This window comes from Podarcis bocagei, assembly GCF_964188305.1.
Source record: "Podarcis bocagei genome assembly, chromosome: 3".
Taxonomy (NCBI): domain Eukaryota; kingdom Metazoa; phylum Chordata; class Lepidosauria; order Squamata; family Lacertidae; genus Podarcis; species Podarcis bocagei.
The window spans coordinates 84,522,614-84,548,259 of NC_138127.1; the positions used below are offsets into that span (position 1 = coordinate 84,522,614).

At 40.9% G+C, this 25,646-nt stretch overlaps 1 protein-coding gene across 1 annotated transcript in view; it reads right to left on the bottom strand.

Annotated features, from left to right (window-relative positions):
- Positions 1-415: 415 nt before the first annotated feature.
- The window catches only part of PPP2R5A (protein phosphatase 2 regulatory subunit B'alpha), a 48,531-nt gene continuing 23,300 nt past the window's right edge, over positions 416-25,646 (bottom strand). The window contains exons 2-13 of the mRNA XM_081186059.1: positions 23,378-23,574; positions 13,595-13,696; positions 12,323-12,415; positions 10,927-11,057; positions 8,904-8,963; positions 7,170-7,278; positions 5,871-5,924; positions 4,805-4,855; positions 4,372-4,491; positions 4,164-4,291; positions 3,110-3,211; positions 416-1,739 (exon numbers count right to left, since the gene is read on the bottom strand). Of these exons, the coding sequence (XP_081042185.1) occupies positions 1,583-1,739; positions 3,110-3,211; positions 4,164-4,291; positions 4,372-4,491; positions 4,805-4,855; positions 5,871-5,924; positions 7,170-7,278; positions 8,904-8,963; positions 10,927-11,057; positions 12,323-12,415; positions 13,595-13,696; positions 23,378-23,574 (1,304 nt within the window). The 3' untranslated portion in view covers positions 416-1,582. The remainder of the gene's footprint in view (positions 1,740-3,109; positions 3,212-4,163; positions 4,292-4,371; positions 4,492-4,804; positions 4,856-5,870; positions 5,925-7,169; positions 7,279-8,903; positions 8,964-10,926; positions 11,058-12,322; positions 12,416-13,594; positions 13,697-23,377; positions 23,575-25,646) is intronic.

The window sequence follows — 25,646 nt, forward strand, 5'->3', positions numbered from 1 at the left end:
CGGCTATTAAAGGCTTAGCGGCTAAAAGGCTATTAGCGGCTTAGAAAAGGGGGGGGCGGGAAAAAATCGGAACACTCGCAAGACGTTTTCGTCTTGCGAAGCAAGCCCATAGGGAAATTCGTCTTGCGAAGCAGCTCAAAAACGGAAAACCCTTTCGTCTAGCGGGTTTTCCGTCTTGCGAGGCATTCGTCTTGTGGGGCACCACTGTACACCAGAGACTTATGTACATACATTTCTTTTGCCAACTTCTCTCCTTTTCAGTTTCACAGCCCATGTTTTGTTCAGTCCTTTCATTATATTTTACATAAATCTGAATACCTTTCTTGAGAGCCCTCCCCCCCCCCCAAAAAAAAAACCACAAGCATCCTTCTGTCTGGCATGGTAAAACTACAAAGATGGTAATATACAGCACTAATTACAAACATAAAGACTTTATTGATGCTGCTCAATCCCTCAATCTTTCAATACAAAACCATTTTCTGCACAATTGCAATTTAAGAGACTGGAATGGTACTCTGATAGAAAGTTCTGCAAAAAAAAAAAAAAGAACAACACACCACCTGATCAAGTAAAAAACAGACAAGACTTCTAGAGTCAGCTTCCCATCTTAAATAAGCACACTGTATTTTTCTTAAAGCAAAACAAGGAACTGTTTTGTCACACAGATGTTTCTATACCCGAATAGGAATTGCACCTTTAATAAGAGACTGGACCATCTTGCAGAGCCAAGCTGAAAGCAAAAACTGCTAGGCTCTCTACAAGGAGTCCTGAGCTAAGTTAGGAGCTCCATTGATTGGCTCCACCCCCAATTACAGGACCAGACAGATAATGACTGATTTCTCACTAAAGAGAGACATGAGAGCCAAGCACAGCAAAGCAACTGTTGAGTGGAAGCCAATGACAGTTTCTCTTTATCCAATCATAAAGCTCACATGTGCTGTATCATATTTTTAACTTGTGCTTCATTTACACTCCATCCCCATAGCGCTTTGCTCTCTGAACCTCTTTATGTAGGAATAGCTCTGAAATCTGTAATGGACAGATGATGAATATCTCATTCAGATACAGATTGCTATTCAATCCTAGACACATTTACTCAGAAGCAAGCCCTATTAAGTTCAATGGGGCTAGCTCCCATATAAGTAGGAATACAACTACAGCATTAATGTGAGAAAATACAGAAAACCTAGAAGTTTCTTCCAGAATCTCAGCCAAAGTCTGGAGTAATGTGAAAGCACACTGGAGGGAAATGTAAATAGCTGGCTTCTATGCCTATGTGCAACACAATAAAAAAAGAAAAATTCAAGTCATAATTTTCACCACTCCCATAATTAAATCACACACATCATGGATGATAAAATTCATTTCTATGAAATGTCAGAAGTGACAATATAGCAATGATTAGAGACAAATTTACAATATGCTGTGGTAAATAATGTCACATTCAATTATTGTATTTAAGTTCAAAAAATTTCATTTACATTTTGCCAGAGGGGGGAAAAATGGCCATTTCAAATATACTGATGAGGTTTCTCTTTTGCATTTTTACATAGTTTTTTAAAAAATGTGTATAAAACATGCCTCACAAAGAGAGGCTGTCTCTCTCATTTGGCACTTGATCATTTTGTGCATTTGTCACGGAGGACGTGTTGCTCGGCTGGTCAGACACAGCGTTCTTTAGCTTTAGTTCTTCCAGCTTTTGCCACAGTTCTTCGCGTTCCAGCTCTTTCTTCTTCTCTCTGTAGAAAAGTAAAGCAATGTGAGTCTTTGGTTGCTGTGCACTCAACGAGTTTGATAAAGCAAGCGTATCAGAAGTCCTGTTTATCATAGCGTGAGCTGGTGTCCACTGCCTGTTGGTGGCTAACTGGCAGCTTACAAGCTGCATCTGACCCACAGCACCTACTGGTTCTGAAGTGGACCTCATACACAGCTCCTGGATTGGCCCAACAGCATCATGTGAGGCACTTCCCAGGTCGCTGGACAAGTAGTGAGAGATGCCCAGAGGGCTCTGGGGTGACTTTCCAATCCACTGCAGATAAAGGAGTTTAATAGAGGTGCTGGCAGCAGAAAAGCTGTCCTCTCTGAAAGAAGAGAATTCCCTAGAGCAATGTCCTTTCCAATGTTGAGAGGACTGGGAAGTGGGAGGAGAGAATGAGTGGCAATGTTATGCCAGGAATACTCAGTGCCCCAGCAACTTGGATGGAAAATTTATCCGTTCCTTGAATAGATTTATAAGGAATATTTTATACCACATTTCTGCCCAAAACATCCTTCAAGGTAGCTTTTCAGTGTAAACTCAAAATCACAAAGCAAATAATAAAATAATATACTGATCAACACAGAAGCAGCAAAACGCCACATACAGGAAATGTCTCGACAGGAAAAACAAAGGATAAAAAAGGAACCAAGGAGCCAGCGAAACAAAAAGGTTTTTAAAGAGTACTGACTGTAGTGGAAGGGGTCACACAGATCTCCTACCTAGTGGAAAATGTTCCACAGCTTAGGTGCTGCTACTGAAAAGGCCCTGTGTCATGTCATTGTTAGTTGCGCTTCTGACAGTGCCAGGACACTTTTACAAGGTCTCTACCAGGTGCCAATGGCATGGTAGGACAAGGCCACAGAGCTGCCTTCCTGACCAGCATCGGGGTTGCTTGATGAGGCTAGTGGGGAGAGATTTATTTAGCTACAAATTTACCATAATGTCAAATTAGCATTTAAACCACAGAGCCTAGGACTTGCCAATCAGAAGGTCGGCAGTTCGAATCCCCATGACAGGGTGAGCTCCAGTTGCTCGGTCCCTGCTCCTGCCAACCTAGCAGTTTGAAAGCACGTCAAAGTGCAAGTAGATAAATAGGTACCGCTCCAGTGGGAAGGTAAACAGCGTTTCTGTGTGCTGCTCTGGTTCGCCAGAAGCGGCTTAGTCATGCTGGCCACATGACCCGGAAGCTGTACGCCGGCTCCCTCAGCCAATAAAGCGAGATGAGCGCCGCAACCCCAGAGTCGGTCACGACTGGACCTAATGGTCAGGGGTCCCTTTACCTTTACCTAGAGGATGTTTTCAGGCACATTTTGTATAGTCAAAATGGAGGTGGGTGAAAGAAGTAAATACCTTTGTCTTTCTGCTTTATAAGTACTTGTGAGTTCATCAAACAGTTTCCCATTCATCTCCATCAGTGTTTTCAGCACATTATATACTAATGCCACAATGGTCCTAGAAGAAAAGGAAAAGTAGAATGTTAAATTAAGAGAGAAATGTTGTGTTCCAGCATTTGTCTTGAATGTCTGACTTTTGTTTCCCTTCTGTATAAAATACAAGGCAGCTTCATGACTCAAGGTGCTCTGGGGATGTTTGCCTTTCAAGTTACTAAACGCTGGGAAGGAGTTCCAGCTAATCCAGCTGAACTTATTCTTACCATTGTAATATTACATAGTTCAAATATTGGAAGCGTTTAGTATGCATCACAATGTAACATCAAAATAGGGAATGCTATTTTCAACAAATTCCTATGTTCAAATAGTGTTATAAATGCCACAATTGCAAGGAAAAAAAGCACTTTCATAATGGCTTCCATTTACAAGGACTTAGAACTTAAGTTTATCTAAAACCATTTGAAGAAACAAGTTAAATGAACCCAAGTTGCAGGCTGACGGGTACTGTGAGATGTAGTGATGGTTACCAACTTGGACAGCTATAAAAGCGGATTAAACAAATTCCTGGAACATAAACTATCATAACTAGTAGCCTTTGTTCTACGTACAGTATCAGGGGCAGTATGAACACCAGCTGCTATGAAGCAGGGGCGGCAGAGTGCTGTTGTGTTCATGTCCTGCTTGTGTGCTTCCCATAGGGACTTGACTACCCTTTGTGTGAACATGATGCTGAACTAGATGGGTCCAACCCCTGCAATGCAGCAATCTTTCACCCAATGTGGGGCTCAAACCCACAATCCTGAAATCATAGAATCACAGAATTGTAGAGTGGGAAGGGACTCTGAAGGTCATCCACTCCAAGCCCCTGTAATGCAGGAATCTAAATGAAAACATCCATGACCGATGGGTTAAGAGTCTCATGCTCTACCAACTAAGCTATCCCACAACCACAGCAGTTAATGTATGAAGATCTGAAGGAACTTTCGAAAGACTGAATGCTAAAAAATACATACGGATTCCAGTGTTCTTTGGAGATCTTGTATAAACTACCAAACATAATTGGCAGAATTTTATCAATGTTCTCCTCAATCAGACCCAGAATGTATTCATTGTTCCAGAAGTACAAAGCCCTTTCAGCAACCTGAAATATACATACAGGAATTATGAGGACTATGAGGTTGCATAGAGTCTGTTAAAAATTTTGAAAATGCCGTGTTATACCTGAAAATGTGAACTTGACACACACTTGGCTATCTGTTTAAAGAGAGGTTCTTGTATTTTTTTGAACTGTGTTGGTTCTATAACATCCAGGATTTCTTCAATTTCACCTAAAAACATGACCTGTTATAAAGAAAAGCATGTGGGCTTGATTCTAGTCACATCACAAGTGGCTACACAACAGATCTGTGACAAACAGTAAGTTATTCTAGAGGGATTTGGTAACCAAACTCTTGAGCGCTAGAGGAATACCTCCATATACAGACACTGACCACAAAGGGATGGACTTCAGTGCTAAGACAATTATTTTTAAAATATGAGTAGAATCCTACTTATTAGCAATATTACAGGTAGCATAAACAACGTTCAGACATGCTGGCATGTTAAGTATTATTATTATTTGCAATTCAATATATGGAAATTAATAAGAACTGACCTCTTTCTGGCTGCATGTTTTGGGCCAAAATTTGAGCAATCCTCTGATAACCTAGGTTGTAAAAATAATTTAATAGGAGTCATTACACACCTGTTAAGATTGATTTATACCTTTAGTCACTCACAATGCACAGAAAGACTACCTTAATTTTGAGTACTATAATTATATAATTTTAGATAAATGCATCTTGACTTTGAGTGCAGTTCTGTTCCAGTCATATCTTAAACTGTTTTAGCTCTGTGTTTTTGAAGGCTAATTCATACATTTATTAGTGTTATAGTATCTTCTATTATTCTCTTGGAATTCAACTCACAGCTTTTTAAAGGCTGAATTTATTTTTCTATCTGTACAAAAATGTACATGGTAACTTAAAAAACCATTTACACATTACACAAGAAACTACAAGGAGTCAGATAAACCATTAGTCCATCTAGCTCACTCAGTGTCAGAACCACACTATCAGTAGTGGCATATAGGAGTCTTTCCCACTTCCCAATTATTTGGACAAACACTGATCTTTCAACAAACACCAAAGGAGTACACCATTCCTTAATTTTCAATCTTAAATTGATTTAACAATACCTTTATTGCACATATTAACAGAAATGTGGGATACAAATTTGTGGGACAAGAAGTACATGTAATGCTAGAAATGTCTGTACTAAACTCCACTTTTTCATGTAGGTCAAATGTTTATCAATATCAGCTTTGTTAAACAAGTCTGGTCCACCATAAACACTGCTTAATGTAAAATTCCCAGAGGCGAAAAGTCTATGTAGTAATTTCAAGAGTCTTGCTAATTCAATTATTTTAATTTGTTCAGAATTCAAGCAAAGTCTAGATCTATGAATTAGGCAATTCCTATTAACAAGCCGTCATGCTTGCAAAATTTGGCATGGTTTAGTAGCCAAATCATTATTTGTAGTCACACTGACCCTTCCCTGATTCTAAATCCTCTGGCACATGTGGACAATGAGGAGAGCTGAACAAACATAGTGGAACTAATATTATTATTTTTTAAACCAGGTGCACCAAAAATATTCCAAACTGAACAGATATCACTTACCGGTTCTGTTAACGTCATATCTTTTTCCAGGAACTGAACAACACAATAGGCCAGCTAAAACACAGATAAAAGGTTTAAATGTTTTGTTGAAAAAGATAATATTGCACAGGTTTTCAGTGTTTTAAAAGGCAATTAAGCATGTTATCCATACATGATAATTACTAAATCAACAGAAAATGAGACTAATATAAAACTCTGGCTAAACTTTATGATCTGAAAGATCTGGATTCAAATTCAGATCTCAAGCACTCCATTCTTCTCTGCTGTGAGGGGAGGAGGAAAAACTGGTCCAAGAGAGCTTCAAGGAGAGGATCTCCTGGTTTAGTGAACCTCCCAGTCAAGGTAAGACAGCAAGGAGCATGCAACCCAAGTATGGGAAGGGGGATGGAGAAAGAAACTACATACTAAGAGGAAGAATATGAGCATCACTGCTGACATTGGTAGTAGTAGTAGTAGTAGTAGTAGTAGTAGTAGTAGTACTAATAGTAATGAATTCATTAATTGCCTTCTAAACCACTATCTGAAGGCAATTTACAGATAAGAAAATTAAAAACACAAGAACAAATCCATTTAAAACAAGAATAAAACCCTAACAAGAGGACACTTGTGGTAAGGACCCATTTATCCAGCTGTGGCAACCCAGTTGGATGGGTGGCATTATTATTTATACTACTACTACTACTACTACTACTACTACTACTACTACTACTACTACTATTTTAACGGGTGTTATTGTTTCATTTCATCTTTGTTTTTATTACGTATTTTTTGTTTTATCTTGTATTTTTATGTTGTGAACTGCCCTGAGACCTATGGATGAAGGGTGGTATACAAATTTAATAATAATAATAATTAATAATAATAATTACTTAAAGCCATGTCTCCCAGGTGCATGCTTTACTTTTCTAAACTGTAATATATAGGTCAAGTTTAACAAATCCTGTACATTCCTAGAATCAAACAAGTACATGAGAAAAATATGTATATAAAACAGAGAAAACAATTATAACAGACAAAAAATAATAGGCAAGAAACTATAAAATAGGTACATATGGTGAGTAGTTGCACATGAGTCCAAGTAAAGATTATCAATTTTATCAGATCGTCAAGTATAGTTTCAGATTTGCCAGGCTTGTGACGAGGCTTGCCTTGAATCTGAAATATTTCTAAAACCTTAAACTAAAGTAAGCTAACCTTTTCAAAAATAACAAATAAAAATCAGAGCATGTGGTCATATCTGCATAGCCTAGAGTATTCCAATCAAGATTAAAATCCAGTAGCATTTACAGACAGACATACCTGTGCATGAAATAAAGCTAAAGCCTTTGCAGTATGCATAGGGATGAGAACCTTCATAAGGAACTGCTTATGCTCTGCCTTCAGTGGCAATGCAAAACCATTGATAATACTGTAGGGGGAAAGAAATTAGACAGGAAAGATTATTACTGTACCGTTTTAAAGGCAAAAATGTACAGTTAACATTAAAAATGTAGAATAATCCATCAATGCACTAAATCCAAAATTTCTTTGTAAGGATTTATTGCATTAATCCTGTTGCTGAAGACATTGACTACAGGGCAGCAAATCTCAGGAACTCTTTATCAGACTCGCTCCTTCCTCTTCAGCAATCAGATGCCCATCCTTTCAACCAGGAGCAGCAAGTGCTTTTGATGTTACAAAAAGCAAAATCAATCCAAAGCAGAATCAATGTAGCGAAGTTTGTATCAACTCAGTGCAGCTTCTAAGAACTTTTGACGTTTTGTTCTCCATATGGGACACACTTCAGTACAAGGAAAAACATGCAAACTGCATGATGATCATTCCATGACAAGGGTACAGAAGCCTATTCCATGGCATGTGAATATTGCATGTACAAACATTGAAACAAATCTGTGGTAGGGGGTTAGTTTAGATAAGAGCTCTCCAAACAGGCAATTCATAGCAAGTGGGGTGAGCCTCCGAGTGCCCCTTTTGAATACTGTACTTTGAAGATGGGCTTCAACTCAAGCACCTTACTTCCCAAATTAGGCAATGCTCCAGTTGCCAGTCACCATGAGGAATCCTCTTACTGAATTCTTTCAAAAAAGTGTTCTCTGCTTTAACAATGTTTAGATGGGATGATAGTTGAACTGGCAGAAATGGTTTTGGTGAGAATCACACAGCTAAGAATTTAACTATAAAACTAATGCTTTGGAGAAAGGAAGAGACAGACAGGCTGTCACAGGCATCATATTCAGCCAACCTTGGTTCCTGGCAGTCATCCCATAGTTGTAGCATCACATGGTGTTTCTACAATTTTAGTTTATGGTGTAAATCATTTAACAGGAAGCTAGGGAAAGGATTCACAATGTACCAGGGCAGCGCTGCAGTTATGGGATGCTCCTGAGGCGGGGTTGGAACAATGCGTTAGTACATTAGCTAAATGCAACCTGAGGCATGAAAGCTAACACAAAGGAGAAACATTACATTATTATTATTATTATTAGCCACCATTCTGGGCCATACCAGAAGTGATTATGGCAGTCCTGATTTACCTAAGGCTTGTGCTCCAAATACAAAGAGAAGGGCCAAGTTTAGCAGCAGAAAGGGAGCACGGATGATGGTTGCTAAAACCCTTTCTGCGTCCATTATTTATCACCCCATAGTCCCTTCATCAAGCGTTTTACATCCAACCAAGATCATGTCTGTTATGAGTGCTTGGCTGAGGGGCATTTCATTCAACGAGAAAAGCTACAAAGAGGAAAGTGGGTGGCAGAGGCCAGGGATTTGGTTCTACATTTATCACCAGCAAGCCCAACTTATAGTTACATTTTCCAGCCATCTCTTTCTGCGTTTAACACACATGGAATTGCTGCTCCCACACTCAGGGAGCAAAATCAAGAACAAATCCACCAAAACTTTTGAACATTGCTCAAATGGCTCTGCCAATTGCCCTGGGACCTTGGGTGAAGGGTGAGTAATAAACTGTAACAATAATGATAATAATGATAATACCACGACTTAATTGGCTAACTGGCAAAAGAGTAAACCTACCTTCCTAGTATCTCAAGTAGCTCAGCAACACCATTAAAATGTTCTGTTTCATATATAAACCTGTCAGGATACATTTACAGTCAGTCAATATATGAGCAAAATGGAACACAGAAAATAAATACACACACACTTCAACAGTTTCTTTTTTCTTTTCCTTTTTTTGCCTAAAATTCCAATCTAAATCTAATAAATAAATAACAATATTAAATTGCTAAGCTCAGCTTCATTTTAGTCTAGAAATAAGGGAATCCATTTGCAATATTGTACAACAATGCTCTAGCACTAGAGGTAGAGAGGTAAGTTGGGGTGCATCTAAGCCATATTGCATATTCGGTTTCAAGTCACCATCACTAAACATCCATTCATGCATAAAGCTTGCCATATCAGCAACCAGGCCTGATTAATTTCTATAATTTTAGAAAGAGGAAAACCATCAAATTGATTTTTAAAACCACAAAGAAAAGGAGACAAGTTAAATGTCTGTCTGCGCTAGAGGAATGGATATGTCATTACATCCCTGAAAATTCAATGACACAGACATGGGCAGACACTCCACTCTCTCACACTACTCCCTCAAAAACCCATTGCATGTTGCATATGAATTACAGACATGTCTCCAGAGCTGATGCATTGAAGTAGCAGAAGGTATTTGTGCTGCTGCCGCCAGAGGAAAAGGAGAAGGGGGAGCCCCTCTTGCATCAGCTCTGGGAGTCTAGTACTAAATCATAGAAGAAAGCACAGCAAAGCTGGAACAAGAATGTGCAATTTCAAGCAGCAAGCACAGTTAAAGTGTTCATAGTGGAGGAGCAGCCTTTCTATACATTGAAATACTACTGGTTTCAGCTTTTTAAAAACACAAAGACACTTTTCTTCATAAACCTGTATGGATAGAAGTTATTTGATCAAATGGTGACTTTTCTAGCAATACTTGATCATTCTCCTTTCTCCTGGCCAGAACTTAAGTGTGACAGAACTTAAAGCCCTGCCTGTTTTATATGTGAATTACCACTTCACTGGACACCTATGGCAAATATAAATGTTCCCCAGGAGCTACGCCTGATCAAGGGAAAGTATACTTATCTTTGAAGTTTGTCCCTTCAAAAGGAAAAGAAATTCCTTGCACATTTACACTTCTCCAAGTGCTAAATAAACCTCCAGTGCCCAGATGTTTAAACAGTCCAAACTTATGGTTTCATGCTTGAAGCCTCCAATCTGCAAACAATGGTTGCTGAATCTGCTATTTGTATATAATACTTTATCCCTGAAACTTTCTTGTTGCCAGAGTCAGCTTTATTATCTGCAGTTCACACCTCCTCTGCCATGCAAAGGTGAGCTGTTTCTCCTTGGGCAGGACCTTCTGCTTGTGCAGCAGGACTTTCCACCCCTGCCCCCATGCCACACCCCAATTTCCTCCAGAGGGTTGGGGAAACTTCCAGGATAGATTATGGGGTGTGCAGGGAGATGGGGGTGGGAGTTCCTGTTGCACAGCAGAAGTTGTTTTGCTCACGCAAAGCACTACTTAGAGCTACATTGAATACAACACCGTCTTTCAAAGCAGCTGAAGCTACCTATCTTTTAAGAGGAAAACAGGCAAAAACCCTATTTTTGGATGCACTTTATTCATATCTTATTCAGAAGTGGGTGAATAATTCACATCCATCAATGAATTCAATAGTTTAACTGGAATTAAGTAGGCATAGGATAGCAGCCAGGTTGCACAACTTGTCAGTTTGGGGTTTATGGAGAAGATAGGAAGAATGTTCTCAAGTTATGGAAAGTTACCTCAAGGGGGAGACAGTCCATATTTCCCTAGTCCTTTAACCCAGCAGCAGCTCTTTTTAAATCCATTGCTTTCAAGTATATGAGAGGGGGGGGGGTTGTTTTTGTTTCTTAAATCCCAATACATGTGAATAAGCACCCTAGTAAAAACTGTGGCCAAGTAATTTTATTTTTGTTAAAATACATTTGCAAGATTAATTTGTATGTTTAGTAAACAAACAAACAAACACTACATATATTGTACCTGAGAAAAATATTGTTGATTTGTTTTCTGATGAATGCTCTTAATCCAAGGAATTTGCCATAAATTCGGTGAAGCACTGTTTTTAGGAAGTCTCGTTCTCGTGGATCTTCACTATCAAAAAGCTCCAACAGCTATTAATAAAGCATTGCTTATTACTTCAATACCCAGTAACTAAATCCTAACTGAAAGAAAAATAAGTTTGACCCGAATTCCTCCCACCGCCCTCTAAACTATACCAAAATTAAGCACTGGATTGATTCAGTGACATGTTGTCAAAAATTACTTCACACATAAATGCAGGTCAGGGAAGCTCTCAGTGAATTCATTCTTTATAAACAGCATTACATAAGAAAGAGCAAAAGCATAGATGCTACATCAATCCTTCGGGCAGGTAGGGGAACACACAAAATCCACAGCAAGGAAATACCTTTAATTGGGACCAACCAAACCACAATGTTGTGTCAAATTTCGGTTGGTCCTAATAAAAGTATTTCCCTATTTTAGAGAACAGGAACAATATTACTGCCATGTAGTAAGTTCATAAAACATTTCCTTAAAACTGGTTGTAATTATAACTATCTAAGCCCACCTAGGGGACACGGGTGGCGCTATGGTCTAAACCACTGAGCCTAGGGCTTGCTGATCAGAAGGTCGGCGGTTTGAATCCCTGCGATGGGGTGAGCTCCCGTTGCTCGGTCCCTGCTCCTGCCAGCCTAGCAGTTCGAAAGCACGAAGTGCTTCTGGCAGGAAGGTAAACGGCATTTCTGTGCACTGCTCTGGTTTGCTGGCCACATGACCTGGAAGCTGTACGCCGGCTCCCTCGGCCAGTAAAGCGAGATGAGCACCGCAACCCCAGAGTCGCCCGCAACTGGACCTAATGGTCAGTAGTCCCTTTACCTTTACCTTTAAGCCTACCTAAGCCTCTGAAATGAATGAGCACAACCCAGAAACAAAGATAGGTTACATAAGCAAATCCTGCTAAAAATAAGTCTTAGGCATAGTTAAAAAATTTAAAGCACATTATTTCAGTATGACTCAGGTTTGGGTCAATTTAACCATGAAATGAGCCCCACCACAGTTTTGTTTCTCCACCACAGTTTTGTTTCTTGCTCTACACAACAATACATGCAACATTGACTCAAATCCAGAGTTCCCATAAGCAGAATCAGCTGCTCCTGCTTTAAGTCCTTCCCCCTCTGCTTCCTGAAAATCTACTCCAGATAACTGGGGGTCCCTTCAAGACAACTTGCTTTTCTGCCAGTGGAAGCATTGACTGGATTGAAGCTCTCATGCATACTAAAGAAGCCTTTCCATTTGTGGAATAGGTTCTTTAGATTCAACCAATTATCTTCATACAAAATTAGCAAAATTACAAATATTTCAGATGACTATTTACCTGTTGTACAAATTTCTGGTCAATGTGACGTTTTGCGATGCTAGGTTGGAAATCAGGACTTTCTAAAAACCTTAGTAAAAATTCGTACACCAGCTAGGAAAGAGTAAAACAGACACATTTAGAAAATATACCTATAAATGGAGTAAATTCACAAATTTAAAAGTAGCAAAAAGCTTATCCACTATGTAAAGGGCCAGCAGAAGTGTGTTCCAAATAAAAGTAAATGTGTTGGCTCTTAAAGAGACAGAACTTCTTTTCCTCATCTACTGTGATATTTCAGCAGCCAAGTGTAACCTCTCTCAGGCTTGGTGCAGAGGAATGTTTTCCTGATCCCCTGTTAACCATTCTTAAGATACCAGGAGTGCTTCTGAGCACACATGTGCCCAGAAGTTTTGGGCCATATGCTGCCAGCAGGGATATACAGAGTATCCAAGCCAAAGCACAGAAGAATCAGACATGAGATGACAGTTAGGTGCATCTAGGGCAGCAAAGAAATCAAGATAAATGAGAACAGAGTAGAGACAAATATAGATTTGACAGTAAGGTAATCAATAATTCTATGAGGGTCAGGTTCAGTTGAGCTCCCTTCCAAATCTACAATTCTATGATTCTACGAACTTGAAGAATGGAAGCTGTGGGTTCAGAAAGTGACTGAGAAAAGTCAAAGCAGTAGGAGTAAACCTCAAGTTCAAGGAGTTTGGAGGTGAAAGGGAAATCAATGTTATATAGTTACTTAGGAATAAAAGGTATATATTACATTTCCAAAACTGCTATCCTAGCATACTACAGTGGTACCTCGGGTTACATACACTTCAGGTTACAGACTCCGCTAACCCATAAATAGTACCTCGGGTTAAGAACTTTGCTTCAGGAGGAGAAAAGAAATCGTGCTCCGGCAGCGCAGCGGCAGCAGGAGGCCCCGTTAGCTAAAATGATGCTTCAGGTTAAGTACAGTTTCAGGTTAAGAACGGACCTCCGGAATGAATTAAGTACTTAACCCGAGGTACCACTGTACTAGCATACTGCTGCATGAAACATTCGAAAACCGGAAATCAAAGGGCTATCGGCAAAGTGAATGGTGAAAATGGAAAAAAGCACCACAGAAGCTGTTGAACTTCCAAGGCATGTTTGAAAACAGAAGCATTCACTTCCAGGTTTTTGGTGTTCGGCTTCCAAAATGTTCGGCAGCCAAGATGTTAAAAAACCGAGGTTCCACTGTACAGAAACAGCATGAATTGGGAATACAAATAGTTATACAAAGGAACAATATACCTGTATATGAGGCCATGAAGCTTCTAACGTAGGTTCATCTTCTTCTGGATCAAAATCTGGATTTTCACTTGGTGGAAGTGTCCTGAAGATATTAGAACCAATCTGGAAGAATATAGATACATTTTAAGCTAATTTAATTGTGCCCAAAGAAGGACACAAACATTTATTTTAATATATTTATAATTATTTATTGCATTTAGACATATGACATGCAACAGTTACATAAAATGAGAATTAATTTAAAACAGCATATGCTCAGATAAGCATTTCTGACTACATTAACAAGTTGTGTTATGATATAAATCGTTACAGATATGAAATGATGTATAATAGTGTATATGTTTGGATTGTTGACCATTAGTAAAAAGGATTTTGAATCCAAAAAATTTAATTTATAGGAATTTATAGGAAGTAAGGGAGAAAAGGGAAAGTTAAAATATATATTTTATGCATACCAAACTGTAAACTATGGGTTCTGTTCTGCCATATGCCTCATTATTCGTATAATCAACAAAATCACAAAATGCATAAACATTGTTGTGTTTCTTCTGGCCTCTTGCTACTTATAATTTTTGTGTCAGTTTTTCCAATAATACTGTTTACCAAATTACATTATACCATTGATCCATAGTCAATAATTGTAATGATTTCCATGTCCTGGCGATGGTTGCTCCTACAGTGGTTAATAGATGTGTTATGAATTCTTTATTTCTAATTTGTAACATATCAAGACTATACAAATTAAGTAGAGCTAGTTCTGAAGTCATGGAAACTGTTTGCCTTGTAATTAAAATATTTATGTAAATACATTTTTCCAAAACCTTTCCGTTTTTGGACATTCCCAACACATGCGCTGATATGTCCCTATAATAGGACATCCTCTCTAATGCATGGGAGATCTGTTTGGTTTTAGATTAGTACCAGTCATGTACAATTTTAAGGGTTCTTTCTCTTATTGCCAATATAGATTTATATGGCAGTTTTACTCCCCACACTGTTCCATGTTTCTTCAGTTTTTAATTTCCAAATCAATAACTAGCACCTTCTGAAATTTTGCTGAGGGCAAAACTGAATCTCTATAATAGATTTATAGAAAAAATGTATTAATCCTTTTGTCATTATATTTTCTTCAATGATTATTTCTCATATGTCATTGTCTTGTGGCTTCGTTTTTAACCTGGGAGTTTGTTAAAAAGGACCTTAATTGGTAAGTTAATAGCTATGGTATTTCCATAGTTCCCAACTGAATTTGCATCTCTTTGATGGTAAGTGGTCATCCATCTTTGTAAAAATCTTTCAATTAATGCAGGTTTCCCCCCCTTTCTGCACATTATATTAATAAAGGAACAAGAAGTAGACACTGGAATCAAGGTCGGGGCAAAAATGTCCCAGTGGAAAACTTATAACAAGAGATTGATGGAACATAAGTAGGGATGGAAAGCGGGATAAAGGACCACTTCTGTCCAGTGATCATACTTCTTCTGCTTCTCCTGGTTTTGAAACCTAAAACAAATGCTGCCTGTATGCTCTCTAAACATTAGTTAGAAAGGAGACTATTTGAGATGCTTCTCATAGACTGTGGGGCTGATATTTAGCATATTGTCTACAGGGAAAAAGACAAATAGCGATCAAGAAAAGTGGTAGGTTATGTTGGCATGGATTACTGGTTTGAATCCAGCACTTCAAATCAAGTTTTGTTCAACAGTGGGCACAGATCCAGACAATCAGATTATTCTCTTGACTTAGGCATGGTATTTACACACATTCAGTCTCCTTATCTACTCAAGATTTGATAAAGAATTCTCATGCTGCCAGTTTCACATTTTCTTCTTATACTGCAATGCCAGGAGCAAAAACCTTCTAGTTTCTTGATAAACCTTGATAAATCTATGGCTGAAGTGGGCAACTTTCAAATTTCGCAGAGGTTTCAAGTGTATAAAGTTTAGCTGCATGTTATATTAAATAAATGTAAATGTTATTCACATGTATAATAAGGGTTGAGCACTTTCAAGGTGAATTTGACAGATGGTGCTAAAAAGAAGCTGATTAATTTACAGCTGAGAAACAAAGGACAATATGATGAACTATTGTTTTAATGGAATACATTCACGGCTGCTGTGAAGGCGCATAGTGCCTCTGCTTTACAATTTACAATAATAAATTCCCAGACCTCTCACGGAAATTGTTGTGAAAAGCATCTTTGAAGATATGGAATGAAAGGTCAAATGTAGAACTACAATTTCAGGAAAATATCTGTTCAGAAAGAGAATCTTACATCTTATTTGTCTGGGGGGCATCAGGAATGCAAGTATCGGTATCGCCTGCCCTAGAAATTTATTGTTGGCTTACTGCTGGATATGCTCCTACCATTGTAGGAGTCTCACTTGGCCATTACTGGCTTTATCTCTGGAACATCCAAGGAAAGCACTGGTAGGGACAGGAGCACAGTTCAGACATCATGCTAGATTAAATGCAAGACCATGGACTGACAAGAGTGAGCACCTCAGAGATTCACATGCCACTTATACGTCTGTCCACCTTTAATAACAACTATGATTGTATTTATTGCATACCTAATCTACATCTTTGCATTTCCCTTATTCTTCCTCCCCCACCCCCCCATTTCTCATTCTCCTTATTCTAAGTACTTGTCAGGTAAGGAAAAGAGGTCAAAGACATTTGGCAGCCACAATCTTTTCTGAGCTATCACTCAGCCAGAAATACATATAATGTCATGGCAACTTGTCCTACCTGGTGCTGCTACTGAATGGCAGATCAGTGCATAAGACCAGTCTCATGAAGCAATTGACATGGTGTGTATTACGGAAGCCTTGATGGGCGAACTGAGCAGGCCTGACCTGACTCAGTGGTGTCCTCTCCCCTGGCATCAGCATAGGCTGGAAGGTCAGTGTTGGTGGTGGGGGAGTCACCATCATCCACAGAAATACTGTATTTGCTTAGGAATTTGAGTTGAGGCTTTGCACCTTGTGATAGGCCAGTGAGAGAGAACAAGAGTCCTATTGGTCCAGGGTGGAAAATATCCAACCCATGGGCTAGGCCAGGCCCCAAATTTGGCCTTCAAGGATGTTTCCCCCAAATAACACACTCCTACACTACATCTGATGTCATATAGTTGTTTAATTGTTGTCCATCTTGTTTATAATATTTTAGAAACTGTTCTGTGATTATTTTGTAATGAAGAGAGGTCTAGGAGTGTTATTAATAAATATATATCTGAACTGGAGTAGTCATAAATGCTACTAACCATAATTTGCTCTCAAGCCAGATTTTAACATGGAGATCCTTGTTTTGATCTCTCTTAATTTTGAAAAAGTGCACAGTTAAACTGCTACTTAGCAGTTAGTATGGTGATGCAAGTTCAGGTGTCATGGTAAACCATGGCTAAGTGGAGGGGAAACATCCAAGGGGCTAGAATAACAAAGAGAACCCATGAGGCTGTCGGACATTCCAAATATCAGACCATGGTAGCTGCCCACCATAATGTTTACAGGCCACTGTAAAAAGTTGTGAAAAGTGACTTCTAATTTCCTTTACAAAAATAATTAGGTATTTCCAAGAGATATTCCTCGTGCATTATTCAATGAATTATGGATGAGTTGTGTCTTTCATGTATGTATGGACAAAAAGCGCTGAGGAGCAGCAGCAGTTTTATTCCCACTTAATGAAAGGATCTTACAAATGAAATTACGTGGAAGTAGAATAAAGCTGATCCGCACAGCTAACCCTGGTGTGCCCAGTGTAAACAGATGAGTTGTGAGAAGAAAGATTACTGGAACAATGCTGTGCATCATAAACTGTTTTGTGGATGCAACTCCACATATTGATGGCAATAGTTATTTACAATTAAGTGTAGCCAGTGGTGAAATTCCAACCCAAGGTGGTAGGTCTTGGACCCCACAGATGATTCTAGCAATCAACCGTAATCAAGACTAGTACAATGTGCCACAAGCACAAAACAATAACTAGAAGTGTTCTGCAGTTTACTACTTTGTTTTAAAGCATAATTACTAGATGGAAGAACTGCACTTTTTAAAATCTCAAGTTATCTAGCCACTGTTACACCAATTACAAAAAGGGATTAGTTCTGTTTTTTTAATTTGTGAAGGAGCTGCTTTGCTCTAAAAATGTAATAGGTCTTTTACATATTTTGCAGGTCTTCACTGAATACATATTAATAATCTAACATTGCACTGCATTATAGATCTTTAACTGTGTATGCTGTGAACACACACACACCAAGAAGCTGGGACCAGTCCTGCTATAATCTGAATACCTGTCCAGAGGGCTAGCTGTGTCGGTCTGTTGAAACACACACAATAGCTTAAGGCACCTTAAAGACTAACAGATTTACTGTAGGAAAAGCTTTAAGTCTACTGAAGCAAAAACAACAGCTGGGGCACCTTAAAGACTAAAAGATTTATTATAGAACAAGCTTTAAACCTTCAAGGTGTCACAAGGGTGTTTAAGTTTATTTAACCTAGCAAGAGTATCTAATTCAAAGACCAGGGTTGAACACATGGGAAACTAATTTGGTTCTCAGTCATTTCTAGAATTAATGAAATTCTAATCATAGTATATGCACTATGATATTGCATGTACTCAAATGTTACCAAAACATTTTCTAAAAAAGTATTAACATGAAACAAAAAGTTTTTGTCCACAACTGTACATTTCAAATTGGTATTACATTGATGTATTCTCATGAGAAAAGGAAACATGCATGGCTATTGTATCAGAGAAGGCTAGCCATTAAAAAAAGGATCCCTGGATGGTTAAGTCCAGTCAAAGGCAACTATGGGGTGCAGCACTCATCTCGCTTTCAGGCTGAGGGAGCCGGCATTTGTCCACAAGCTATTTAAGGGTACGCTCTACCTCCAATGTTGGAGGCAGCAATGCTTCTGAATGACAGTTGCTGGAAACCATGGAAGGGGAAAGTGCTTGTGCTCATTTTCTGCATATTTCCCACAGGAATCTATTGGGTTGGCCAGTGGGCTGATCCAGCAGGCTAATCTTATGTTCTTATGAGATATCCTGAAAAACCTTCTACCAAAATTAATTTCATTTATTTTTACAAGATTTTTGAAATCTGGATTACTGTTTAGGAACAAGACATCTTTCTTTGATCATCTTAATTATGTTTTTACTTGGTAAACAAAGCTTTTTCCAGGATTCCTGGTCAGCATCAGCCATACTCCTGGTGAGCAACATTGTAGTTTGACCACTTTTCCACCACTGTATTTTATGGCTGTCATCAGATGTTATACTTGAACATTTCTTTCCAGGAACACAGTCAAATATGAATTTGTAGATGACAATGCCAGAGTTACTAAAGATAGAGCAACTGATGATGTGGATTCTAAATCCATGAAAGTTTATGCCATGGTGAATTTGTTACTGTTCAAGATGCCAAAGCACTTTCTTTTTTTGCTGCAACAGACTAACTGTGCTACCCATCTGGAAACTGAAGACAAAGATTAAACTTGTAAATTGATATAAACAATTGGTGCAATCCACAGCCAATAAAATCAACAACAGATTTACCATTAACTTCAATAACCACAAGCAAGATTTCAACAATACATTTACAAGCATTAACAGAAAAAGTTGTGAAGTGTCAGATCCTAATTGACATGTTTAATATAAAATGCTGTTGGACTCTAAAGTCATCCCTAAAAGGAAATAAAAGCTGACCATTGCTCAATAATATTAAATTTAAGATACCGTATTTTTCGGACTATTGGACGCACCGGTCCATAGGACGCACCTAGATTGGGGGGGGGGGAAATAAAGGCAAAAAAAATTTATCCCCCCCCCGCCAGGCGCGGGGCTGGGGCGGGGAAGCCCGAGCTTCCCCCACCCCCAGAACGGGACCCAGAGCCATGCTTTGGCATCGCTCTGGGAACTTGCGGGGCTGGGGGAGGAGGAAGCCTTCCGCCAGCCTCCAAACCATGTCGGGAGACAGCGGGATGGCGCGCTGCGCCTCTCCCGCTGTCCCCCGAGCTTGTGGGGCTGGCGGTGGGGCTCTCCTGAAGCCGGGAGGTTGTGGGGATGGTGGGGGGGGAGAAGCAGGCTTGCTTCTCCCTCCCCCAGCCTCCCGATCAGGTCGGGGAAAAGCGGGATAGCGGAGCGCCGCCATCCCGCTTTCCCCCGACCTGATCTGGAGGTTGTGGGGATGTGGGGGGGGGGAGAAGCAGGCTTGCTTCTCCCTCCCCCAGCCTCCCGATCAGGTCGGGGAAAAGCGGGATAGCGGAGCGCCGCCATCCCGCTTTCCCCCGACCTGATCTGGAGGTTGTGGGGCTGGTGGGGGGGAGAAGCAGGCTTGCTTCTCCCTCCCCCAGCCTCCCGATCAGGTCGGGGAAAAGCGGGATAGCGGAGCGCCGCCATCCCGCTTTCCCCCGACCTGATCTGGAGGTTGTGGGGCTGGTGGGGGGGAGAAGCAGGCTTGCTTCTCCCTCCCCCAGCCTCCCGATCAGGTCGGGGAAAAGCGGGATAGCGGAGCGCCGCCATCCCGCTTTTCCACGACCTGATCTGGAGGTTGTGGGGCTGGTGGGGGGGAGAAGCAGGCTTGCTTCTCCCTCCCCCAGCCTCCCGATCAGGTCGGGGAAAAGCGGGATAGCGGAGCGCCGCCATCCCGCTTTTCCACGACCTGATCTGGAGGTTGTGGGGCTGGTGGGGGGGAGAAGCAGGCTTGCTTCTCCCTCCCCCAGCCTCCCGATCAGGTCGGGGAAAAGCGGGATGGCGGAGCGCCGCCATCCCGCTTTTCCACGACCTGATCTGGAGGTTGTGGGGCTGGTGGGGGGGAGAAGCAGGCTTGCTTCTCCCTCCCCCAGCCTCCCGATCAGGTCGGGGGAAAGCGGGATAGCGGAGCGCCGCCATCCCGCTTTTCCCCGACCTGATCTGGAGGTTGTGGGGATGTGGGGGGGGAGAAGCAGGCTTGCTTCTCCCCCCGCCAGCCTCCCGATCAGGTCGGGGAAAAGCGGGATAGCGGAGCGCCGCCATCCCGCTTTTCCACGACCTGATCTGGAGGTTGTGGGGCTGGTGGGGGGGAGAAGCAGGCTTGCTTCTCCCCCCGCCAGCCTCCAGATCAGGTCGGGGAATAGCGGGGTGGCGGCTCTGCGCCTCCCCGCTGTCCCCAGCTTTTGGGTGCAGGCTGCTGCCCGCAAGCCTTGCGAGCCCGCGGTACATCCCGCCGGGCTTGCAAGACTTGGGATAGCTTCCTGAAGCCTGGAGAGCGAGAGGGGTCGGTGCGCACGGACCCCTCTCGCTCTCCAGGCTTCAGCAAAAGCCTGCATTCGCACCATAGGACGCACACACATTTCCCCTTCATTTTTGGAGGGGAAAAAGTGCGTCCTATAGTGCGAAAAATACGGTAGTTAACCAATATGTGCACTTTTGTGTGCCACTTCTATTCCTTCAACTATGCTGAGGCTAAGGTTGTGGTGTACATACTTCTTTTTACTCTGCATTCAGTGCTCTCTGACTGCTGGTTTGTGAAGTTGTGTACCTTAGCCCATTCCTCATCTGTCCTGTCATTTCTTGGGAAATTATGCATTTTGTTGCATTTGCCCCCAAACCAGCTTTGATCCAATATGAAAATGCAAGACACAAGAAGACATCCAGGCTCCCTCTCTAGCCATTGGTGTGGAGAGAAAGCAGGTGACTTGCAAACACATCAAACTACAGTGGTGCCTCGCAAGACGAATGCCTCGCAAGACGAAAACCCGCTAGACGAAAGGGTTTTTGAGCTGCTTCGCAAGACGATTTTCCCTATGGGCTTGCTTCGCAAGACGAAAACGTCTTGCGAGTGTTCTGATTTTCCCCCGCTCCCCCCCTTTTTCTAAGCCGCTAATAGCCTTTTAGCCGCTAATCCCCTAAGCCTTTAATAGCCGCTAAGCCGCTAATAGGGTTGCTTCGCAAGACGAAAAAACCGCTAGACGAAGAGACTCACGGAACAGATTAATTTCGTCTTGCAAGACACCACTGTATACGGATGAACACTGTGGAAATGCAATCTGAAATGCAGTTGGGAGGGGGTTTAAGCTGTTAATGTGTGCACAACCTAAGTAACTTTACAGGTGTGACCAACATGCTACAAAGTCCACAGAAAATCTCATATTAAGTAGAAAAAGGGACAAACATTGTTGCAAATCATTAGAAGCCAATACTGGGGAGCTCATATGCAACCACCCTAGCACTCTAATTCTTGATATTATTTCTTCCCTACCCTATGCTGTTTTCCTGATTTCTTCACCTTCTGCTCTTTCTCTAATCTTCCTTCTGAACCTTCTCCATCATCTTAGTTTTCCCACTTCCCATCCTCCTTTCCTTCTTCTGCTTCCAACATTATTGCAGTTCCTTTTTCTACTCCTTTGTCACTTTCAACCCAACTAATTCTCTTCACTTCTTTCCCTCCCTTCCTCACCCGTTCTTTCTTGCAGTTTTGCTCCTCCTCATGATGAATAAGGAACAAGTGCACATTCAAAAATCAAGCAAACATTTTTTACGCCAGCATTTGTTCCTTTGCACTGTCTGTTTTGTACTAACAAGTGCAGAGTCAATGTGATGTCAGGAGAAGAAGCTGCAAACTAAATTGCTGTTGTTGGAGGGAGAGAAATGACTTGAAAGCTACAATTTCTTCTGAGACACAATTCTATGTATAGGAAGAGACTTCTAAAGAGTATGAAATTGCTGGGAGAAAATTGAGGTATAAAAGTAGCTGGAGCAAAAGCAATCTATTGACCAAGCTGTGAACATTTCCTGCTTCAGCTGCAACTGGAAACATAGGAAGAGGTTTAGCAACTTTCTCTTGGCCTCTTATGGCTTAGGGCAGGGGTCTGCAACCTTTAAGACAAAAAGAGCCACTTGGACCCGTTTCTGAAGGGGGAAAAACCTGGGAGCCGCAAAACCGGGAAGGTGACGTCGGGACGGTGCGTGACTAACGCACGCACCGCCCCCATGCGACGTCACAGCCAGTACAGCACCCGCCACAGTGGGGAGTGTCGGGGCGCACAATGCGCCTCCTCCCCTCGCTAGTATCCGCCCCGGAGCCGTGGCAAAAGTGTAAAAGAGCCACATGCGGCTCCGGAGCCGCGGGTTGCAGACCCCTGGCTTAGGGAGACATGAACAGCCCCAGTCTGGCTCACACACGCCTTTACCTCTCCCACTCATGTGTGGCCAGGAGCAGTAGAAGTTTCTGCTTCTGTGCTTGCTGAATAGAAGCTTTTTGTACAGACTGCATAAACAAACTGTAGTAATGTAAAATATGGTTAGCTTCAAACAAGAGAACTCAATCTGCAGTTTTTGAAGCTGTCTTATCTGAAAGTAACCACAATTTAAAATTAACCACAGTTCTAGGTCTAGCTAACACAGGAAGCTGTGGTAAAGCAAAAGCTCCCAAACTCCTCCTCCTGGGTGTGGTGCCCATATCTCACTTAACCATAGTTTAGTGTGACATCGAAATGCAGCCATTGCTCTCTCCAGCTATAACCTTTGAGCTTTAATCCTTCATTCTGCAGTAAAAGAGGGACAAACAATGAACCCATTCCTACGTCCTTGTCACCTAGGAGTCTATGGTTGTCATGCAACTAAATGTAACCAATTTTAATCTGTTACAATTTAACAGCAAGTTAACAGGTAGTGTCAGCAAAAATTTTGTTCTGCTATAGAAAAATTAATACAGAACACAGACTATATTTAGCAAAAAATATTGGGTGTAATTTTTAAATGTGTCCAAGAAGAGTATACTTCAGGTGTTTTACTTACCATTTTCACTATATCAGAATATGCTGATTCAACTAACACACCACGATGTGTTGAAACATATTCCACCAATTCATTCAGTGTTGCTCTTTTAATTTCTTTGCTTCTCAAGTCAGAGACAGAGTCCATGAAATCAAACAATACACAACACTGCTGTAGCTTCTGACAGAAGAGGTCTTGCTGTTCATTTGAGGTGGCATCTATAAAGGAAAAAAGGCTGCAAAATTAGAATTTAAATTCTGTAAAATTATAGAAATCAATATAACTTCCATCTCAACAGCAACAAACTAACACCAAGCAGGAAATATCAAATCCAATGTTCTATTAGCAGACATATAATTGTTACCTTATGTATGGAGTCCCTTCTTTCTCCCATCGGTAATGCAGAATATACGTGCTCAGCTTCACTAGCTGAGCTGTAACATATTACCGGTAATATGTTTAAATTTTTCTAATTCTGATATGGTCCTCTTTCCATGATCCTGAGGGAAATTGTATTCCCAGGCTCCAGGAAAGGCTCTTTCTTAGGTTTGCTACAAAGTCAGCCAGTGCAAATTTGTCGTGCATTTAGTGAGCAAGGGTTCTTTCTTGAGGAGGAATGCAGAACCAGCCTTCTACTGGCTAGAGAAGTGGTTCTCAAACTATTTTCTCTGGGCCCCACTTGCAGAATAACAATTTTCTCATGCCACACTGATTTTTTATTGATAAGAAATACATTGGAAAACAAAATGAAAAAACTCCTAGCAATGCTTGATTTATAACACAGAACACAACTATGATCATGGGACGTTCAGAAAGTATAAAACAATGCAGCTACATATTCTGCAAACATAAATATTAGTGTGATACTATACTATGTTATGTTGTGCTGAAATGTTTAAATATTTCTTTGATTGTCCTTGAATCTTCTGGCCACATTTGTCATCCTCTCCTGTCACATCAGTGTGGTTCACCACACCCTTTGAGAACCACTGGGCTAGAGTACTGAAATTAGGCTGGAGAAACCCAGTCAAAATTCCCGCCTACCCATAAAATTAACTGGGCAATTTGGGACAGTCGCACCCTCTCAGTTTAACCTACAAACAAGATTAAACTGAATCTGAGTATCAGATGCAAAGTATCAAAAATGTCATATTGCATGACATGCTGCTATGCGTTCTCAACTAATTTTACTAGTAACATGCCATTAAAACTTCAAACTGTCCTAAGCAGAGAAAGTACCCTTTCAGTTTACCAATTTACATTTTTACAGTTCTTACACAAACAAAAAATCAACACAGGATCAAATACAGTATAATACTGTTGCTAAAAAATATCACAGAGGCAATCATTTTGCAGTTATCTTCCAAAACACTCATAACATGTTTACATATCTGTATCACCACACTTTAAGGAAATTATGAGAGGGGAACTTGTACAAATGTGTCATGAGCTCGTCACAAGTTGTAGCACAGTGAGCAATAACTGCCAACAGCCTTTATTGTTAAAATTTGGACCACCATAAAGAACCAGCGTTCAAAACTCCCATTGTTCTCAGCGCATTTTGCGATGGGGAATTTCATTAGTGTGAGCAGTTTCTGAGCTCTGGGAGCAGTACTGTGCCTAAGATTTTAGAATAAAACTGCGGAGTGGAAGGAAAGGAGGACCTTTTTCTGCCTCCCCACTTCCAGCTACTCTCTGAAGACTGGAGAAGAGACCCTCTTAAGAATATTAGAAAGGTGGGTGGGGAGAGGACTAGACCATGTGAAAAATGAACATAATGTTTTAGCTGCAGTTCATTCATTTTCAGCTTTGTACTCTGGTTATAAAATAAGTGCACCTAGGCATTCCGTTGTTGTGCTCATAACCTAGGTTTAATGTGTCATTTAGCTCCCAGCTTTCATATCTCAGTTTCTAACACTGGTTAAAACACCTATCACCATGCTGAGGAGAACCAAGCCAAGTAAAGCACTCCATGGGGTAAAAAATTCCTATACGGAGGGTCCCAATTCCCATCTCTGGCTATAGTCTACTCCTCCCTCCCAAGCAACATAATATAAATTTTCAGTGAGTTCACCAATACAGTTGTAGCTTGGTTCTCGAATGTTTTGACTCCTAAACGCCGCAAACTCGGAAGTGACTGTTCCGGTTTGCAAACTATTTTTGGAAGCCAAACGTCTGACAGGGCTTCCGCAGCTTCCAGTTGGCTGCAGGAGCTTTGTAAGTCAAACGGACTTCCAGAACAGATTCCGTTTTACTTCCAAGGTACGACTATACTAACAAGCAGCTTTTC